We start from the raw sequence: 18,690 nt of genomic DNA on the forward strand, positions 1-18,690 counted from the left end.
GCTCCAACCACAGCTGCCCCCACGACTGCATCTCCAACCACAGCTGCCCCCACGACTGCGGCCCCAACCACGGCAGGTCCAACGACTGCGGCCCCGACCACTGCAGCCCCCACGACTGCCGCTCCAACCACAGCTGCCCCCACAACTGCGGCTCCTACAACTGCGGCTCCTACAACCGCAGCCCCCACGACTGCAGCTCCAACCACAGCTGCTCCTACAACTGATGCTCCTACAACCGCTGCCCCAACGACTGGAGCTCCAACGACTGCAGCCCCCACGACTGGATCTCCAACCACTGCGGCCCCAACTACGGCAGCTCCAACGACTGCGGCTCCAACCACAGCTGCCCCCACAACTGCGGCTCCTACAACTGCTGCTCCTACAACCGCTGCCCCAACGACTGCAGCCCCCACAACTGCATCTCCAACCACAGCTGCCCCCACGACTGCAGCTCCCACTACTGTTGCCCCAACCACGTCAGCCCCCACCACTGCGGCCCCAACCACGGCAGCTCCAACGACTGCAGCCCCCACGACTGCAGCTCCAACCACAGCTGCCCCCACGACCGCGGCTCCTACAACCGCTGCCCCAACGACTGCATCTCCAACCACAGCTGCCCCCACGACTGCATCTCCAACCACAGCTGCCCCCACGACTGCGGCCCCAACCACGGCAGCTCCAACGACTGCGGCTCCAACCACAGCTGCCCCCACGACTGCAGCCCCCACGACTGTGGCCCCGACCACTGCAGCCCCCACGACTGCGGCCCCAACTACGGCAGCTCCAACCACAGCTGCTCCTACAAACGCTGCCCCAACGACTGCAGCCCCCACAACTGCATCTCCAACCACAGCTGCCCCCACGACTGCAGCTCCCACTACTGTTGCTCCAACCACGTCAGCCCCCACCACTGCGGCCCCAACCACGGCAGCGCCAACGACTGCAGCCCCCACGACTGCATCTCCAACCACAGCTGCCCCCACAACTGCGGCCCCAACTACGGCAGCTGCAACGACTGCGGCTCCAACCACTGCTGCCCCCACGACTGCGGCTCCTACAACTGCTGCTCCTACAACCGCTGCCCCAACGACTGCAGCCCCCACGACTGCATCTCCAACCACAGCTGCCCCCACGACTGCAGCTCCCACGACTGCGGCTCCAACCACAGCTGCCCCCACGACTGCGGCTCCAACCACAGCTGCCCCCACGACTGCGGCTCCAACCACAGCTGCCCCCACGACTGCGGCTCCAACCACAGCTGCCCCCACGACTGCTGCTCCTACAACCGCGGCCCCAACAACTGCAGCTCCCACTACTGTTGCCCCCACCACGTCAGCCCCCACCACAACAGCTCCAACGACTGCGGCTCCAACCACAGCTGCCGCCACGACTGCAGCCCCCACGACTGCGGCCCCAACTACGGCAGCTCCAACCACAGCTGCCCCCACGACTGCGGCTCCTACAACTGCTGCTCCTACAACCGCTGCCCCAACCACAGCTGCCCCCACGACTGCATCTCCAACCACAGCTGCCCCCACGACTGCATCTCCAACCACAGCTGCCCCCACGACCGCGGCTCCTACAACCGCTGCCCCAACGACTGGAGCCCCCACGACTGCGGCCCCGTCCACTGCGGCTCCAACGACTGCGGCCCCGACCACGGCTGCCCCCACGACTGCGGCTGCAACCACAGCTGCCCCCACGACTGCGGCTGCAACCACAGCTGCCCCCACGACTGCGGCTCCTACAACTGCAGCCCCCACGACTGCGGCCCCAACTACGGCAGCTCCAACCACAGCTGCCCCCACGACTGCAGCTCCCACTACTGTTGCCCCAACCACGTCAGCCCCCACCACTGCGGCCCCAACCACGGCAGCTCCAACGACTGCAGCTCCAACCACAGCTGCTTCTACAACTGCTGCTCCTACAACCGCTGCCCCCACAACTGCCCCTCCCACGACTGCGGCTCCAACCACAGCTGCCCCCACGACTGCGGCTCCAACCACAGCTGCCCCCACGACTGCGGCTCCAACCACAGCTGCCCCCACGACTGCAGCTCCCACTACTGTTGCCCCAACCACGTCAGCCCCCACCACTGCGGCCCCAACCACGGCAGCTCCAACCACAGCTTCCCCCACGACTGCAGCTCCAACCACAGCTTCCCCCACGACTGCAGCCCCAACTACTGCGGCTCCAACCACAGCTGCCCCCACAACTGCAGCTCCCACTACTGTTGCCCCAACCACGTCAGCCCCCACCACTGCCGCCCCAACAACGGCAGCTCCAACGACTGCGGCTCCAACCACAGCTGCCGCCACGACTGCGGCTCCAACCACAGCTGCCCCCACGACCGCGGCTCCTACAACTGGAGCTCCAACGACTGCAGCCCCCACGACTGCAGCTCCAACCACAGCTGCCCCCACGACCGCGGCCACGACTGCGGCCCCAACTACGGCGGCTCCAACCACTGCTGCCCCCACGACCGCAGCCCCGACCACTGCTGCCCCCACGACCGCAGCCCCGACCACTGCTGCCCCCACGACCGCAGCCCCGACCACTGCTGCCCCCACGACCGCAGCCCCGACCACTGCTGCCCCCACGACCGCATCCCCCACTACTTTAGCTCCAACGACAGCATCTGCTACCACTGCATAAGCTTACAATTTGTCAATAAATACAATATACTGAGCAACTTGTGTCTCCCTTATCTGTGGTTGATTTACATTTTGTTCATGGCCCCAATGTCAGACCATGTCTATGCAGGTTAAGAATTCAAAATGTATGAAAGAAATTCTGAAATGGAAATGAATGCGTATATGAAAGTGACAGATTTCAAAAGGTACAAGTATATTTTTCACACTGACGCTGCCATCAGTTTGAGGTCAGTACCTACTACTTTTTTATGTTGGAGTGTGGAGGATGAGTTCAGGAGTCTCAAATTCTTGGGAAATGTGCTCTATAATCTTGTGGTATGATTGCAGACACTTTATTTTTTTGTCTGACCCTGGCAGGAGGTTGGCTTTGTCTTTTAGTATCCTTTGAGCCATCTTCAGACGCCTCACAGATATTAGTGATGCTTGGTAGATGGCTAAAATTAGCCACGTTTCCATAAAATGTTAAGCTAAAAATGAGAATCTGGAGTGTTTTCATAAACTGTTTTGAGTGAAGTAGGCCATGTAAAATGTCACTTCATCAGAAGATTACATGGTGTAGGCTGTTAATAGGTTGCAGTTAAGGAAACAGCAGCTAGAGGTAAACAAATGAGACAAGATGGAGAGAGATCTTCCAGATGTTGTATTGTGTTTGTTCTTGCATGTCAGTCAGCGTTGCCCATGGGACATGCTGTCCAGAGATGAAAGAGAAATGCTGTGATAATGCAGACAGCATACCTACAATGAATTCCTAATGATAATAAATTCTGATATTAAATGTTGTCTTTGAATAAAGAGAGGAGGTGCCTCTAAGTGGCAGAAACACAGAGATGATCCACATGTCTGGGTCAGCCTCCACAGGCTGTCCGAAGTGGTGTTTCAGTTTTTGTCAGAGTCAAACCATCAGTGTGTCCATCAGCTATCCAAATTGTGAAACCACAAGAAGCAGGAGGAAACATGACCAGCAGAGCCTTCCTTAAGGTGGCACATTGCACAACTAACACACGAAATCTGACATCCAAGAATTGGAGAACGATTTTCAAGGTCCCAAAGCCGTATCTCCCATAGTTCTCTAAATAAATTCCAGTTTGTTTTGGTGTTGTTTTGCATGCTATTATAAACTGTTACTGCACAGTTTTAACCGTATCTTTTCTGTCAGAAATTGGCTTTCTTGTACTTGTAAACAATCTTTTCCACTGAAGATTTTGTGAACTGAGGTTGCTTTGCTATGGCTCAAGGTGGCATTCCTGATGTGTGTAAATCTAGTTATCTCTTCTCAGGAGATCTCAATCTTCATGAGACTACATGATAAAATAAAGCATATAATACTAAAAATAATAGCGAAATTAACTCTTATCTTGCACACAGCAGGTTTTCACCTGCTTTTCACTGCTAATCAAATACGGTTTACACTAATATATAAAGAAATAAATGTAGGTCTTGAAGACATCTTCATTTCCCATTTAATTACTATCTTGTATTGACTCATCCATGTGTTTACAGTTTTACGCAGGGGTATTTTTTTTGCATGTTTCCTACATTTTTCATTTCGTTTTCATTTCATTTTCCGCTTATCCGTGAGGGTCGCGAGATGTTGCCGTTTCCCCCTGAGGGGCTGCTACAATGGGCATAGGCCAGGGTTCACCCTGGATGAGTTGCCAGCTCATCGCAGGACCCTTACTGATGGCATCTGTACATCAGGAGCAACTTTGGGGTTCAGTATCTTGCTCAAGGATACTTCGATATGTAGCTCAGTTCCGCCCAGGGGACCTTCTGATCACCAGTCCACCAACTCTACCCACTGAGCTACAGCTGGACTGTTTGGTCATGAAATTATCACCATCTGTTGTAGAAACCCAAGATTACCTACATATTCACTTACGCCGTCATCGTAATCGTAATCATCGTAATCAGCGACAAAGCACAACAAAAAAATACACAAGCTCCTTATAGATGCATTTCAACAGTTCTGCAAAGGTGTGCTCGAGGATCACGTTTCTTCTCCTTTCTAATTCCATTAAAAGATCGAATCGAAACACCACACTAAAGCCTACACTTCCCACAACCCAACGCGTCCTCCAGGTGAAAACGCACCTGTGGCGCTTTCTGATCTAATGAGCCACATTTAATGGCGCAGCTGTGCGGTCGTCCCAGTTTTCCAGCCGGCATCTTTGTTCTGGTCTGGCGGCAAAGAGAAGCTGAGCGGACCGGAGCACTGCCATGGCTTTCGCACTGATGGCTTGGGTTTGGATCGGATTAATGCTAGCCCAGCGCAACAAAGCAGGGAGCCACCGGTATGCACAAGGTCGTCTGGGTTCCCAGGAGGCGTTTGGTGCGGCTCCACAAGAATGGACTGACCGAAGTTCATATGCGCCGGTTTGGAATTTCCTCCAAGGTGCAAACCCGCTTTTTACTCTTAGTACCGGTTTTAATCATCATGTCAAAATTCAGTTGCCTGAAATTCACCTTAAGTCATTCAGGATTTCATTGTTCTTTATGTCATATTAGCAGTGTATGGGCTGTTCATTTGTTGTAGAATGTTTTATCTCCAGGCCTCTGGTTTTATTTCAGATTGATCAGTCATGGAAATAATCATTAGTTGCAGCACCACATGTATGGGGCGCCGATTGTAAAATTGCACATGCTAAAATAAACAGCAAGCACATTTTTAGCAACAAACCACAATTAAAAAACGTGATTTTTTTTTTTGTTACTTTTGACTAGATTAAAAGCAATATTTGTGAACTTTGTGATATTTACTTCTTGTAAAAATATATCAATTTGAAATGCAAATGAAACTAAATCTAAATGTTAAATCTAAACCTAACTGTTAAATCTAAATGCACAATAAATCATTAATCAACCATCATTAATTTCATCATTATCACTTTGATGTGACAGTGAAGTCATGGACTCCTGCTCACTTGGAAAACAAGAAGCCAACTATCAAAAGACAGCCTATGGAGAAGTTGATTTGTTCAGTCTGGCTGAGTCCTTGATGTCAGAAATTAGTCCAATTAAACAATGGCGTAATCACCAAAGCTATATTCAGGCAGATTTGTGGCATTACGTTGGAGCAAACAACTTGTAGATGTGACAGAACTACATTAATGTTGCACAGAACTAAAGGCTGCCAGAAAGTGTACACTAGTGGAGATATACACATTTTGAAAATGAGATATTCTTCCTTTTGGGTAAAAAATGACATCCTATTATTAATTAGATCACTAACGATTCAGCAGCAACTTTGAATTCCTGAATTCCTTCCTTGAAGTCTCACTGATGTTCATGACAATTTCCAAACCAATTGATTTAAAAAAAACAAAACAAAAAAAAAATGGCTGAGCTTTAGAACAGGCATATACGGAATCACAAAAATGCTGAAATTTAGCTCAGAGGGCCAAACCTCTGACTTGAACTGGGAAAAGTTCTGTATTTTGGTTGAGATGGCATGGAATGACTCATCTTGCAATCTGCATCAACCACTGACTGTAGGGTACTGACCATTTTCCCCCCTCCAGATATGAAGTGTGTGTGTGTGTGTGTGTGTGTGTGTGGGTAAGCTTTATATTCATGACTAATCTGTATAGCACTTCAAGACCAATGTTGCCGCAGTGCTTACAGCAATGATTTAAGAAAGTTAGTGATAGACGATTAATGTATTATATTTCAATAAAAAACTTTTTTTTTTTTTTTGCACATGATTGTTCATAATGTCATCTTTTATGGCCTGGCTTTTATAACCACTACTGGATTAATGAATGTTACGTTGGTAGGTGGATCATCTGAATCAAGAACTAGGGTTGTTTATAGCTTATTCATACCACCTTCAAACTCTTGCAACAACTCTCTACAGGTCTAAAGCTGACTCATTTCCCATACAGCACCTCAGAAACTTGCTTGGTTTCCTTTGGTATCACTGTTTAGTGTTTTTTGTCTTATTTAGTTTCAGGGGCATCAGACATCAACCAGCCACAGTATCGCTGCAGTAATGGAACACTTTCCCTGCGCTTTTCACTCATCCGATACTCAAATCTGCACCTGGAAGGTGCGTTTGATTTGTCAATCTACAGTATGTTTTTTTATGACAGTAGTTGTCAGGGAATCCATGTTTCTCCAAACCTTTTTTTCCACAGATGGCGCTCAATTGTTGTCACTGCCTGACAAGTGTCACCGATCTATTCATATTCCTTATACTGGCTGCTGCACAGCAATACAGGTAAAATGTTCATTTCATTGTCCAGGCTTAGCCACATTATACATTATCATCTTTCATTTAATTAGTTATTCAACCAAAATCTGCAAGAGTCAGCAGTATGCTCCAGGTGTCATCCCTTTTTTTTGATGAGATTTTTGGGAAATTGATGCGTGGGAACAATGAAGCCTTAAAGTGGTAATCTCGAAGAGTTCCAAAAGAGGCAATTGTCACCTGTGTGACGTCATGCCTCTATAACAAGGCCACATGAAAGCAAAAAGGGATGGGGTTTTCCAAGACAGTACTTGCTTATTAGACTCTTACTGTTAACTGAACAACAATTGATTGCTATGGAATTAATGTTATGAATGTAGGGTTGGGCAATGTCTACATTTCTACATTGAAACATCATTATGGACAATTAGATGTTTGGTTATGAATTTGAGGCAGCTATCCCCTCAATGTTGTCGTAAGGCAGCTGTTGCATAGTAGCTCACCACTGTAGCTGCCGCCGTATCCCACCAGTACTCTGACATGAATCTCCAGCTGTTTCACCCTGCAGAGAAAACGATCTTGCTTAACCACCGACATACATTCCTGTCCTGTGGACACATGCATGAAAAGACATTGGCCAAAAAAATCAAGGAAGCTAGGCTAAGAAAACGGTGTACAAACGGCAGCCAGCAGGAAAAGAAACACTGTCAAAAATTTTATAAAGTGTCTTGGGCTGGACTAACTGATCTGGAAAGCTGACACCGACTGTACATCTTTGGTATTACAGCAAGTGGGCCAATTGCTCAATCATCATTGTGTACCTCATTCATGGATGATGACTTAACAGATATTTATTTATTTATTTATTTATTTATCTGAAAATGTTCAATATTAACCCCTTTAAGGGATTAGGATGCAGATTTTCAGCATTTTCCTTAGTGTCAGGAAATCTCATATGACCAAAATCAACAAGTCCTTCAAATATTGAATTCTTCAATGCCATGGTGCTCCAGTGTTGTCAGAAAGCCTTCCTTCCTTCATGTTCTGTACACAATCCTATGCATACTCTCTGACTGTTGGAATTGTACACTAGAGTAATTTCTAGTATTTATCCCCTGCTGAAAGTGGTGTTTCTACATTACATCTCTCTTGGAGTATGTGCCCAGCTGTTTTGGCAAATCATCATTCCTTCATAAAAGGGAACTTTTAAATTTGTTTATTGCTTTTCTAAGAATATTATTCCGTGTGGTCCGTGTTATTCCCAGTGGTCCACATGCGTGGTAAGGGAGTACTACTAGCACATTGTTGGTTTTGGTCTTTTTATAGGATTTACACCAGGCCGACCCTTGTTTTAAATTAATGTATCGTACCATTGACGACAGTGTTGTCTATTCCTAGAGTGGAGATGGAATTGGCTCCTGGCCGTGGAAACTGCATTACTTCGACCGTCTACTGCAGGAGAACATTACAGGCATGGCTGTCTGCGAGAAGACAGCAATGTCACCACGAGCAGCGTCTCCACTGGTGACTTGTAGAGGAGAGAGTGTGACTGTGAAGCTGCCTCGTGATGCAGAAATGAAGAAGGTGAAAAGACATGGTAAGGATGACATGGTTTGGGGCATGCAAACCCCATAGTGAGGCTGATGGCTCTAATGCAAACATCAACCTGTCAAACCCTGAACAAAACCATCAATGTGAATAAACTGACTGTTGATTAGAAGCTTTCTATTGCTCGAAACACAATTGTGTAGTTGTTTCTAAGGGATCTGAATTTGCTTTTTTTGGCAGAGTTTCTGACTAACCAAGGATATTCGTTGAGAAAATGGAGGACCCCTACTGCATTGTTTCTGGAGATGTCAAAGTTGCCAGACAGGGTGAGTGAGATGCAAAAGAAGTTAAAAGCGACAGTGAAAAAAAAATTTGTGTGAAAACTAACATTGGAAATGTTTACAGGATTCTGGCTTTGAAGTGGTCTACTTACACTCTGGAGAACTTTACATGGTGCTTGCAGCCTGTGCCCCTGTGTTTTCTGAAAAAGATGGAAGGCATCATGTTAGGAGATCTCTGGAGGAACCAGATGTTTTTGACCTGTGGGGGTTTGATGATATTCCTGTTGAACCATTTGATCCTGAAAGGGAACAAACGGCGACAACAACGCAGATGACAACAACTGGAAGCTCAGATACAGATACCACTATAGCTGAAGAAAATGTTGATGGAGATTTTTCTGAGTTGTGGGGCTTTGAGGAAATTCCAGAAGAACCATACATTGGAATAGATATGACAGACGGTCCGACGACTGCAGCCCCCACGACTGAAACGCAGACAACTGCAGCCCCGACAACTTCAGCTCCCACTACTGCAGCTCCGACTGCAGCCCCCACAACTTCAGCCCCGACCACAGCTGCCCCCACGACTGCGGCACCCACTACTGCAGCCCCCACGACTGCGGCTCCAACCACTGCAGCCCCCACGACTGCGGCCCCGACCACTGCAGCTCCAACGACTGCGGCCCCGACCACTGCAGCTCCAACGACTGCGGCCCCAACCACAGCAGCCCCCACGACTGTGGCCCCAACTACGGCAGCTCCAACGACTGCGGCCCCAACTACAGCTGCCCCCACGACTGCGGCTCCAACCACGGCTGCCCCCACGACTGCGGCTCCTTCAACCGCAGCTCCCACGACCGCAGCCCCGACCACTGCTGCCCCCACGACCGCAGCCCCCACCACTGCGGCCCCAACAACGGCAGCTCCAACGACTGCGGCTCCGACCACAGCTGCCCCCACGACTGCGGCTCCTTCAACCACAGCTCCCACGACCGCAGCCCCGACCACTGCTGCCCCCACGACCGCAGCCCCCACCACTGCGGCCCCAACGACTGCAGCCCCCACGACTGCATCTCCAACCACAGCTGCCCCCACGACTGCCCCTCCCACTACTGTGGCCCCAACCACAGCTGCCCCTACGACTGCTGCCCCCACGACTGCGGCCCCGACCACTGCAGCGCCCACGACTGCGGCCCCGACCACTGCAGCCCCCACAACTGTGGCCCCAACTACGGCAGCTCCAACGACTGCGGCTCCAACCACAGCTGCCCCCACGACTGCGGCTCCTTCAACCGCAGCTCCCACGACCGCAGCCCCGACTGTGGCTCCAACGACCGCGGCACCGACCACTGCAGCCCCCACCACTGCGGCTCCCACTACTGCAGTCCCAACCACAGCTGCCCCCACGACTGCGGCCCCCACGACTGCGGCTCCAACCACAGCTGCCCCCACGACTGCAGGTCCAACGACTGCGGCTCCAACCACAGCTGCCCCCACGACTGCAGCTCCAACGACTGCGGCTCCAACCACAGCTGCCCCCACGACTGCAGCTCCAACGACTGCGGCTCCAACCACAGCTGCCCCCACGACCGCAGCCCCCACCACTGCGGCCCCAACAACGGCAGCTCCAACGACTGCGGCTCCAACCACAGCTGCCCCCACGACTGCGGCTCCAACCACTGCTGCCCCCACGACTGCGGCTCCTTCAACCGCAGCTCCCACGACCGCAGCCCCGACCACTGCTGCCCCCACGACCGCAGCCCCCACCACTGCGGCCCCAACAACGGCAGCTCCAACGACTGCGGCTCCTACCACAGCTGCCCCCACGACTGCAGCCCCCACGACTGCGGCTCCAACCACTGCAGCCCCCACGACTGCGGCTCCGACCACTGCGGCCCCGACCACTGCAGCTCCAACGACTGCGGCCCCGACCACTGCAGCTCCAACGACTGCGGCTCCAACCACTGCAGCTCCAACGACTGCGGCTCCGACCACAGCAGCCCCCACGACTGCGGCTCCAACCACAGCAGCCCCAACAACGGCAGCTCCAACCACAGCTGCCCCCACGACTGCGGCTCCTTCAACCGCAGCTCCCACGACCGCAGCCCCGACCACTGCTGCCCCCACGACCGCAGCCCCCACCACTGCGGCCCCAACGACTGCAGCCCCCACGACTGCATCTCCAACCACAGCTGCCCCCACGACTGCCCCTCCCACTACTGTGGCCCCAACCACAGCTGCCCCTACGACTGCTGCCCCTACAACCGCGGCCCCCACTGCAGCGCCCACGACTGCGGCCCCGACCACTGCAGCCCCCACAACTGTGGCCCCAACTACGGCAGCTCCAACGACTGCGGCTCCAACCACAGCTGCCCCCACGACTGCGGCTCCGACCACAGCAGCCCCCACGACTGCGGCTCCGACCACTGCAGCCCCCACGACTGCGGCTCCGACCACAGCTGCCCCCACGACTGCAGCTCTAACGACTGCGGCTCCAACCACTGCAGCCCCCACGACTGCAGCTCCCACTACTGTTGCCCCAACCACGTCAGCCCCCACCACGGCGGCCCCAACCACAGCAGCTCCAACGACTGCGGCTCCAACCACAGCTGCCCCCACGACTGCGGCTCCTACAACTGCCGCTCCTACAACTGCTGCCTTAACGACTGCGGCCCCGACTACAGCTGCCCCCACGACTGCGGCTCCTACAACTGCGGCTCCTACAACCGCGGCCCCAACGACTGCAGCCCCAACGACTGCATCTCCAACCACAGCTGCCCCCACGACTGCAGCTCCCACTACTGTTGCCCTAACCAATTCAGCCCCCACCACTGCGGCCCAAACCACGGCAGCTCCAACGACTGCAGCTCCAACCACAGCTGCCCCCACGACCGCGGCTCCTACAACTGCCGCTCCTACAACCGCTGCCCCCACGACTGCAGCTCCAACGACAGCTGCCCCCACGACTGCAGCTCCCACGACCGCAGCCCCGACCACTGCAGCTCCCACGACCGCAGCCCCGACCACTGCTGCCCCCACGACCGCAGCCCCGACCACTGCTGCCCCCACGACCGCAGCCCCGACCACTGCGGCCCCCACGACCGCAGCCCCGACCACTGCGGCCCCAACGACCGCAGCCCCGACCACTGCGGCCCCAACAACGGCAGCTTCAACGACTGCGGCTCCAACCACAGCTGCCGCCACGACTGCAGCTCCAACGACTGCGGCTCCAACCACAGCTGCCCCCACGACTGCTGCTCCTACAACCGCTGCCCCCACGACCGCGGCCCCGACCACTGCGGCCCCAACTACGGCAGCTCCAACGACTGCGACTCCAACCACAGCTGCCCCCACGACTGTGGCTCCCACTACTGTTGCCCCAACCACGTCAGCCCCGACCACTGCGGCCCCAACCACTGCAGCTCCAACGACTGCGGCTCCAACCACAGCTGCCCCCACGACCGCAGCCCCCACCACTGCGGCCCCAACAACGGCAGCTCCAACGACTGCGGCTCCAACCACAGCTGCCCCCACGACTGCGGCTCCAACCACTGCTGCCCCCACGACTGCGGCTCCTTCAACCGCAGCTCCCACGACCGAAGCCCCGACCACTGCTGCCCCCACGACCGCAGCCCCGACCACTGCGGCCCCAACAACGGCAGCTCCAACGACTGCGGCTCCAACCACAGCTGCCCCCACGACTGCAGCCCCCACGACTGCGGCTCCAACCACTGCAGCCCCCACGACTGCGGCTCCGACCACTGCAGCCCCCACGACTGCGGCCCCGACCACTGCAGCTCCAACGACTGCGGCCCCGACCACTGCAGCTCCAACGACTGCGGCCCCGACCACTGCAGCTCCAACGACTGCGGCCCCGACCACAGCTGCCCCCACGACTGCGGCTCCTTCAACCGCAGCTCCCACGACCGCAGCCCCGACCACTGCTGCACCCACGACCGCAGCCCCCACCACTGCGGCCCCAATGACTGCAGCCCCCACGACTGCATCTCCAACCACAGCTGCCCCCACGACTGCCCCTCCCACTACTGTGGCCCCAACCACAGCTGCCCCTACGACTGCTGCCCCTACAACCGCGGCCCCCACTGCAGCGCCCACGACTGCGGCCCCGACCACTGCAGCCCCCACAACTGTGGCCCCAACTACGGCAGCTCCAACGACTGCGGCTCCAACCACAGCTGCCCCCACGACTGCAGCCCCCACGACTGCGGCTCCGACCACTGCAGCCCCCACGACTGCGGCTCCGACCACTGCAGCCCCCACGACTGCGGCTCCGACCACTGCAGCCCCCACGACTGCGGCTCCGACCACAGCTGCCCCCACGACTGCAGCTCTAACGACTGCGGCTCCAACCACTGCAGCCCCCACGACTGCAGCTCCCACTACTGTTGCCCCAACCACGTCAGCCCCCACCACGGCGGCCCCAACCACAGCAGCTCCAACGACTGCGGCTCCAACCACAGCTGCCCCCACGACCGCGGCTCCTACAACTGCCGCTCCTACAACTGCTGCCTTAACGACTGCGGCCCCGACTACAGCTGCCCCCACGACTGCGGCTCCTACAACTGCGGCTCCTACAACCGCGGCCCCAACGACTGCAGCCCCAACGACTGCATCTCCAACCACAGCTGCCCCCACGACTGCAGCTCCCACTACTGTTGCCCTAACCACGTCAGCCCCCACCACTGCGGCCCAAACCACGGCAGCTCCAACGACTGCAGCTCCAACCACAGCTGCCCCCACGACCGCGGCTCCTACAACTGCCGCTCCTACAACCGCTGCCCCCACGACTGCAGCTCCAACCACAGCTGCCCCCACGACTGCAGCTCCCACGACCGCAGCCCCGACCACTGCAGCTCCCACGACCGCAGCCCCGACCACTGCAGCTCCCACGACCGCAGCCCCGACCACTGCTGCCCCCACGACCGCAGCCCCGACCACTGCGGCCCCCACGACCGCAGCCCCGACCACTGCGGCCCCAACAACGGCAGCTTCAACGACTGCGGCTCCAACCACAGCTGCCGCCACGACTGCAGCTCCAACGACTGCGGCTCCAACCACAGCTGCCCCCACGACTGCTGCTCCTACAACCGCTGCCCCCACGACCGCGGCCCCGACCACTGCGGCCCCAACTACGGCAGCTCCAACGACTGCGACTCCAACCACAGCTGCCCCCACGACTGTGGCTCCCACTACTGTTGCCCCAACCACGTCAGCCCCGACCACTGCGGCCCCAACCACTGCAGCTCCAACGACTGCGGCTCCAACCACAGCTGCCCCCACGACCGCAGCCCCCACCACTGCGGCCCCAACAACGGCAGCTCCAACGACTGCGGCTCCAACCACAGCTGCCCCCACGACTGCGGCTCCAACCACTGCTGCCCCCACGACTGCGGCTCCTTCAACCGCAGCTCCCACGACCGCAGCCCCGACCACTGCTGCCCCCACGACCGCAGCCCCGACCACTGCGGCCCCAACAACGGCAGCTCCAACGACTGCGGCTCCAACCACAGCTGCCCCCACGACTGCAGCCCCCACGACTGCGGCTCCAACCACTGCAGCCCCCACGACTGCGGCCCCGACCACTGCAGCTCCAACGACTGCGGCCCCGACCACTGCAGCTCCAACGACTGCGGCCCCGACCACTGCAGCTCCAACGACTGCGGCCCCGACCACTGCAGCTCCAACGACTGCGGCCCCGACCACTGCAGCTCCAACGACTGCGGCCCCGACCACTGCAGCTCCAACGACTGCGGCTCCAACCACAGCAGCCCCCACGACTGCGGCTCCAACCACTGCTGCCCCCACGACCGCAGCCCCGACCACTGCGGCCCCAACAACGGCAGCTCCAACGACTGCGGCTCCAACCACAGCTGCCCCCACGACTGCGGCTCCTTCAACCGCAGCTCCCACGACCGCAGCCCCGACCACTGCTGCCCCAACGACTGCTGCCCCCACGACTGCCCCTCCCACTACTGTGGCCCCAACCACAGCTGCCCCTACGACTGCTGCCCCTACAACCGCGGCCCCCACGACTGCGGCCCCGACCACTGCAGAGCCCACGACTGCAGCCCCCACAACTGTGGCCCCAACTACGGCAGCTCCAACGACTGCAGCTCCAACGACTGCGGCTCCAACCACTGCAGCCCCCACGACTGCGGCTCCAACCACTGCAGCCCCCACGACTGCGGCTCCGACCACTGCAGCCCCCACGACTGCGGCTCCGACCACAGCTGCCCCCACGACTGCAGCTCTAACGACTGCGGCTCCAACCACTGCAGCCCCCACGACTGCAGCTCCCACTACTGTTGCCCCAACCACGTCAGCCCCCACCACGGCGGCCCCAACCACAGCAGCTCCAACCACAGGTGCCCCCACGACTGCAGCTCCAACGACTGCGGCTCCAACCACAGCTGCCCCCACGACTGCGGCTCCTACAACTGCGGCTCCTACAACCGCGGCCCCAACGACTGCGGCCCCAACGACTGCATCTCCAACCACAGCTGCCCCCACGATTGCAGCTCCCACTACTGTTGCCCCAACCACGTCAGCCCCCACCACTGCGGCCCAAACCACGGCAGCTCCAACGACTGCAGCTCCAACCACAGCTGCCCCCACGACCGCGGCTCCTACAACTGCCGCTCCTACAACCGCTGCCCCCACGACTGCAGCTCCAACCACAGCTGCCCCGACCACTGCAGCTCCCACGACCGCAGCCCTGACCACTGCAGCTCCCACGACCGCAGCCCCGACCACTGCAGCTCCCACGACCGCAGCCCCGACCACTGCAGCTCCCACGACCGCAGCCCCGACCACTGCAGCTCCCACGACCGCAGCCCCGACCACTGCTGCCGCCACGACTGCAGCTCCAACGACTGCGGCTCCAACCACAGCTGCCCCCACGACCGCGGCCCCGACCACTGCGGCCCCAACTACGGCAGCTCCAACGACTGCGACTCCAACCACAGCTGCCCCCACGACTGTGGCTCCCACTACTGTTGCCCCGACCACTGCGGCTCCAACCACGGCAGCTCCAACGACTGCGGCTCCAACCACAGCTGCCCCCACGACTGCAGCCCCCACGACTGCAGCCCCCACGACTGCGGCTCCAACCACTGCAGCCCCCACGACTGCGGCTCCAACCACAGCTGCTCCCACGACTGTGGCTCCTACAACTGCATCCCCCACGACTGCGGCCCCCACGACTGCTGCCCCCACGACTGCATCTCCAACCACAGCTGCCCCCACGACTGCGGCTCCAACCACAGCTGCCCCCACGACTGCGGCTCCAACCACAGCTGCCCCCACGACTGCGGCTCCAACCACAGCTGCCCCCACGACTGCGGCTCCTACAACTGCCGCTCCTACAACCGCTGCCCCGACCACTGCAGCCCCTACAACTGGAGCTCCAACGACTGCAGCCCCCACGACTGCATCTCCAACCACAGCTGCCCCCACGACTGCCCCTCCCACTACTGTGGCCCCAACCACTGCTGCCCCTACGACTGCTGCCCCTACGACTGCGGCCCCCACGACTGCGGCCCCGACCACTGCAGCGCCCACGACTGCGGCCCCGACCACTGCAGCGCCCACAACTGTGGCCCCAACCACGGCGGCCCCAACCACAGCAGCTCCAACAACTGCAGCTCCAACCACAGCTGCCCCCACGACCGCGGCTCCTACAACTGCCGCTCCTACAACTCCCGCCCCAACGACTGCGGCCCCGACTACAGCTGCCCCCACGACTGCAGCTCCAACGACTGCGGCTCCAACCACAGCTGCCCCCACGACTGCAGCCCCCACGACTGCAGCCCCAACTACGGCAGCTCCAACGACTGCGGCTCCAACCACAGCTGCCCCCACGACTGCGGCTCCTTCAACTGCTGCTCCTACAACCGCAGCCCCCACGACTGCAGCCCCCACGACTGCGGCTCTTACAACTGCCGCTCCTACAACCGCAGCTCCCACGACCGCAGCCCCGACCACTGCTGCCCCCACGACCGCAGCCCCGACCACTGCGGCCCCAACGACTGCGGCTCCAACCACAGCTGCCCCCACGACTGCGGCTCCAACCACTGCGGCTCCAAGCACTGCAGCCCCCACGACTGCGGCTCCAACCACTGCGGCCCCGACCACTGCAGCTCCAACGACTGCGGCCCCAACTACGGCAGCTCCAACGACTGCGGCTCCAACCACAGCTGCCCCCACGACTGCATCTCCAACCACAGCTGCCCCCACGACTGCATCTCCAACCACAGCTGCCCCCACGACCGCGGCTCCTACAACTGCCGCTCCTACAACCGCTGCCCCCACGACTGCAGCTCCAACCACAGCTGCCCCCACGACCGCAGCCCCGACCACTGCGGCCCCCACGACCGCAGCACCGACCACTGCGGCCCCCACGACCGCAGCCCCGACCACTGCGGCCCCAACAACGGCAGCTCCAACGACTGCGGCTCCAACCACAGCTGCCGCCACGACTGCAGCTCCAACGACTGCGGCTCCAACCACAGCTGCCCCCACGACTGCTGCTCCTACAACCGCTGCCCCCACGACCGCGGCCCCGACCACTGCGGCCCCCACCACAGCTGCCCCCACGACTGCAGCTCCCACTACTGTTGCCCCAACCACGTCAGCCCCCACCACTGCGGCCCCAACCACGGCAGCTCCAACGACTGCAGCTCCAACCACAGCTGCCCCCACGACCGCGGCTCCTACAACTGCCGCTCCTACAACCGCTGCCCCCACGACTGCAGCTCCAACCACAGCTGCCCCCACGACTGCTGCTCCTACAACCGCTGCCCCGACCACTGCGGCCCCAACTACGGCAGCTCCAACGACTGTGGCTCCAACCACAGCTGCCCCCACGACTGTGGCTCCCACTACTGTTGCCCCAACCACGTCAGCCCCCACCACTGCGGCCCCAACCACGTCAGCCCCCACCACTGCGGCCCCAACCACAGCAGCTCCAACGACTGCAGCCCCCACGACTGCAGCTCCAACCACAGCTGCCCCCACGACTGCGGTTCCTACAACTGCCGCTCCTACTACCGCTGCCCCAACGACTGCGGCTCCATCCACTGCAGCGCCCACGACTGCGGCTCCGACCACGGCTGCCCCCACGACTGCGGCTCCAACCACGGCTGCCCCCACGACTGCGGCTCCAACCACAGCTGCCCCCACGACTGCGGCTCCTACAACTGCTGCTCCTACAACCGCTGCCCCGACCACTGCAGCCCCTACAACTGGAGCTCCAACGACTGCAGCCCCCACGACTGCATCTCCAACCACAGCTGCCCCCACGACTGCCCCTCCCACTACTGTGGCCCCAACCACAGCTGCCCCTACGACTGCTGCCCCTACAACTGCGGCCCCAACCACTGCAGCCCCCACAACTGCGGCCCCAACTACGGCAGCTCCAACGACTGCGGCTCCAACCACAGCTGCCCCCACGACTGCGGCTCCTTCAACTGCTGCTCCTACAACCGCTGCCCCCACGACTGCAGCCCCCACGACTGCGGCTCCTACAACTGCCGCTCCTACAACCGCAGCTCCCACGACCGCAGCCCCGACCACTGCTGCCCCCACGACCGCAGCCCCGACCACTGCTGCCCCCACGACCGCAGCCCCCACCACTGCGGCCCCAACCACGGCAGCTCCAACGACTGCGGCTCCAACCACAGCTGCCCCCACGACTGCAGCCCCCACGACTGCGGCTCCAACCACTGCAGCCCCCACGACTGCGGCTCCAACCACAGCTGCCCCCACGACTGCGGCTCCAACCATAGCTGCCCCCACGACTGTGGCTCCTACAACTGCGGCCCCAACGACTGCAGCCCCCACGACTGCGGCTCCAACCACAGCTGCCCCCACGACTGCGGCTCCAACCACAGCTGCCCCCACGACTGTGGCTCCTACAACTGCGGCCCCAACGACTGCAGCCCCCACGACTGCATCTCCAACCACAGCTGCCCCCACGACTGCAGCTCCCACTACTGTTGCC

The 18,690-nt window shown here is 58.7% G+C and overlaps 1 protein-coding gene across 1 annotated transcript in view; it reads left to right on the forward strand.

The window, feature by feature from the left end:
* The window catches only part of LOC119025944 (hornerin-like), a 31,787-nt gene that overhangs the window by 4,953 nt on the left and 8,144 nt on the right, over positions 1-18,690 (forward strand). Inside the window, exons 5-11 of the mRNA XM_037109972.1 lie at positions 434-476; positions 752-1,107; positions 9,166-10,129; positions 10,385-10,972; positions 12,770-14,195; positions 14,556-15,326; positions 16,887-18,592. Coding sequence (XP_036965867.1) covers positions 434-476; positions 752-1,107; positions 9,166-10,129; positions 10,385-10,972; positions 12,770-14,195; positions 14,556-15,326; positions 16,887-18,592 — 5,854 coding nt within the window. The remainder of the gene's footprint in view (positions 1-433; positions 477-751; positions 1,108-9,165; positions 10,130-10,384; positions 10,973-12,769; positions 14,196-14,555; positions 15,327-16,886; positions 18,593-18,690) is intronic.

The sequence above is a fragment of the Acanthopagrus latus genome, chromosome 9, assembly GCF_904848185.1.
Source record: "Acanthopagrus latus isolate v.2019 chromosome 9, fAcaLat1.1, whole genome shotgun sequence".
Lineage (NCBI taxonomy): Eukaryota > Metazoa > Chordata > Actinopteri > Spariformes > Sparidae > Acanthopagrus > Acanthopagrus latus.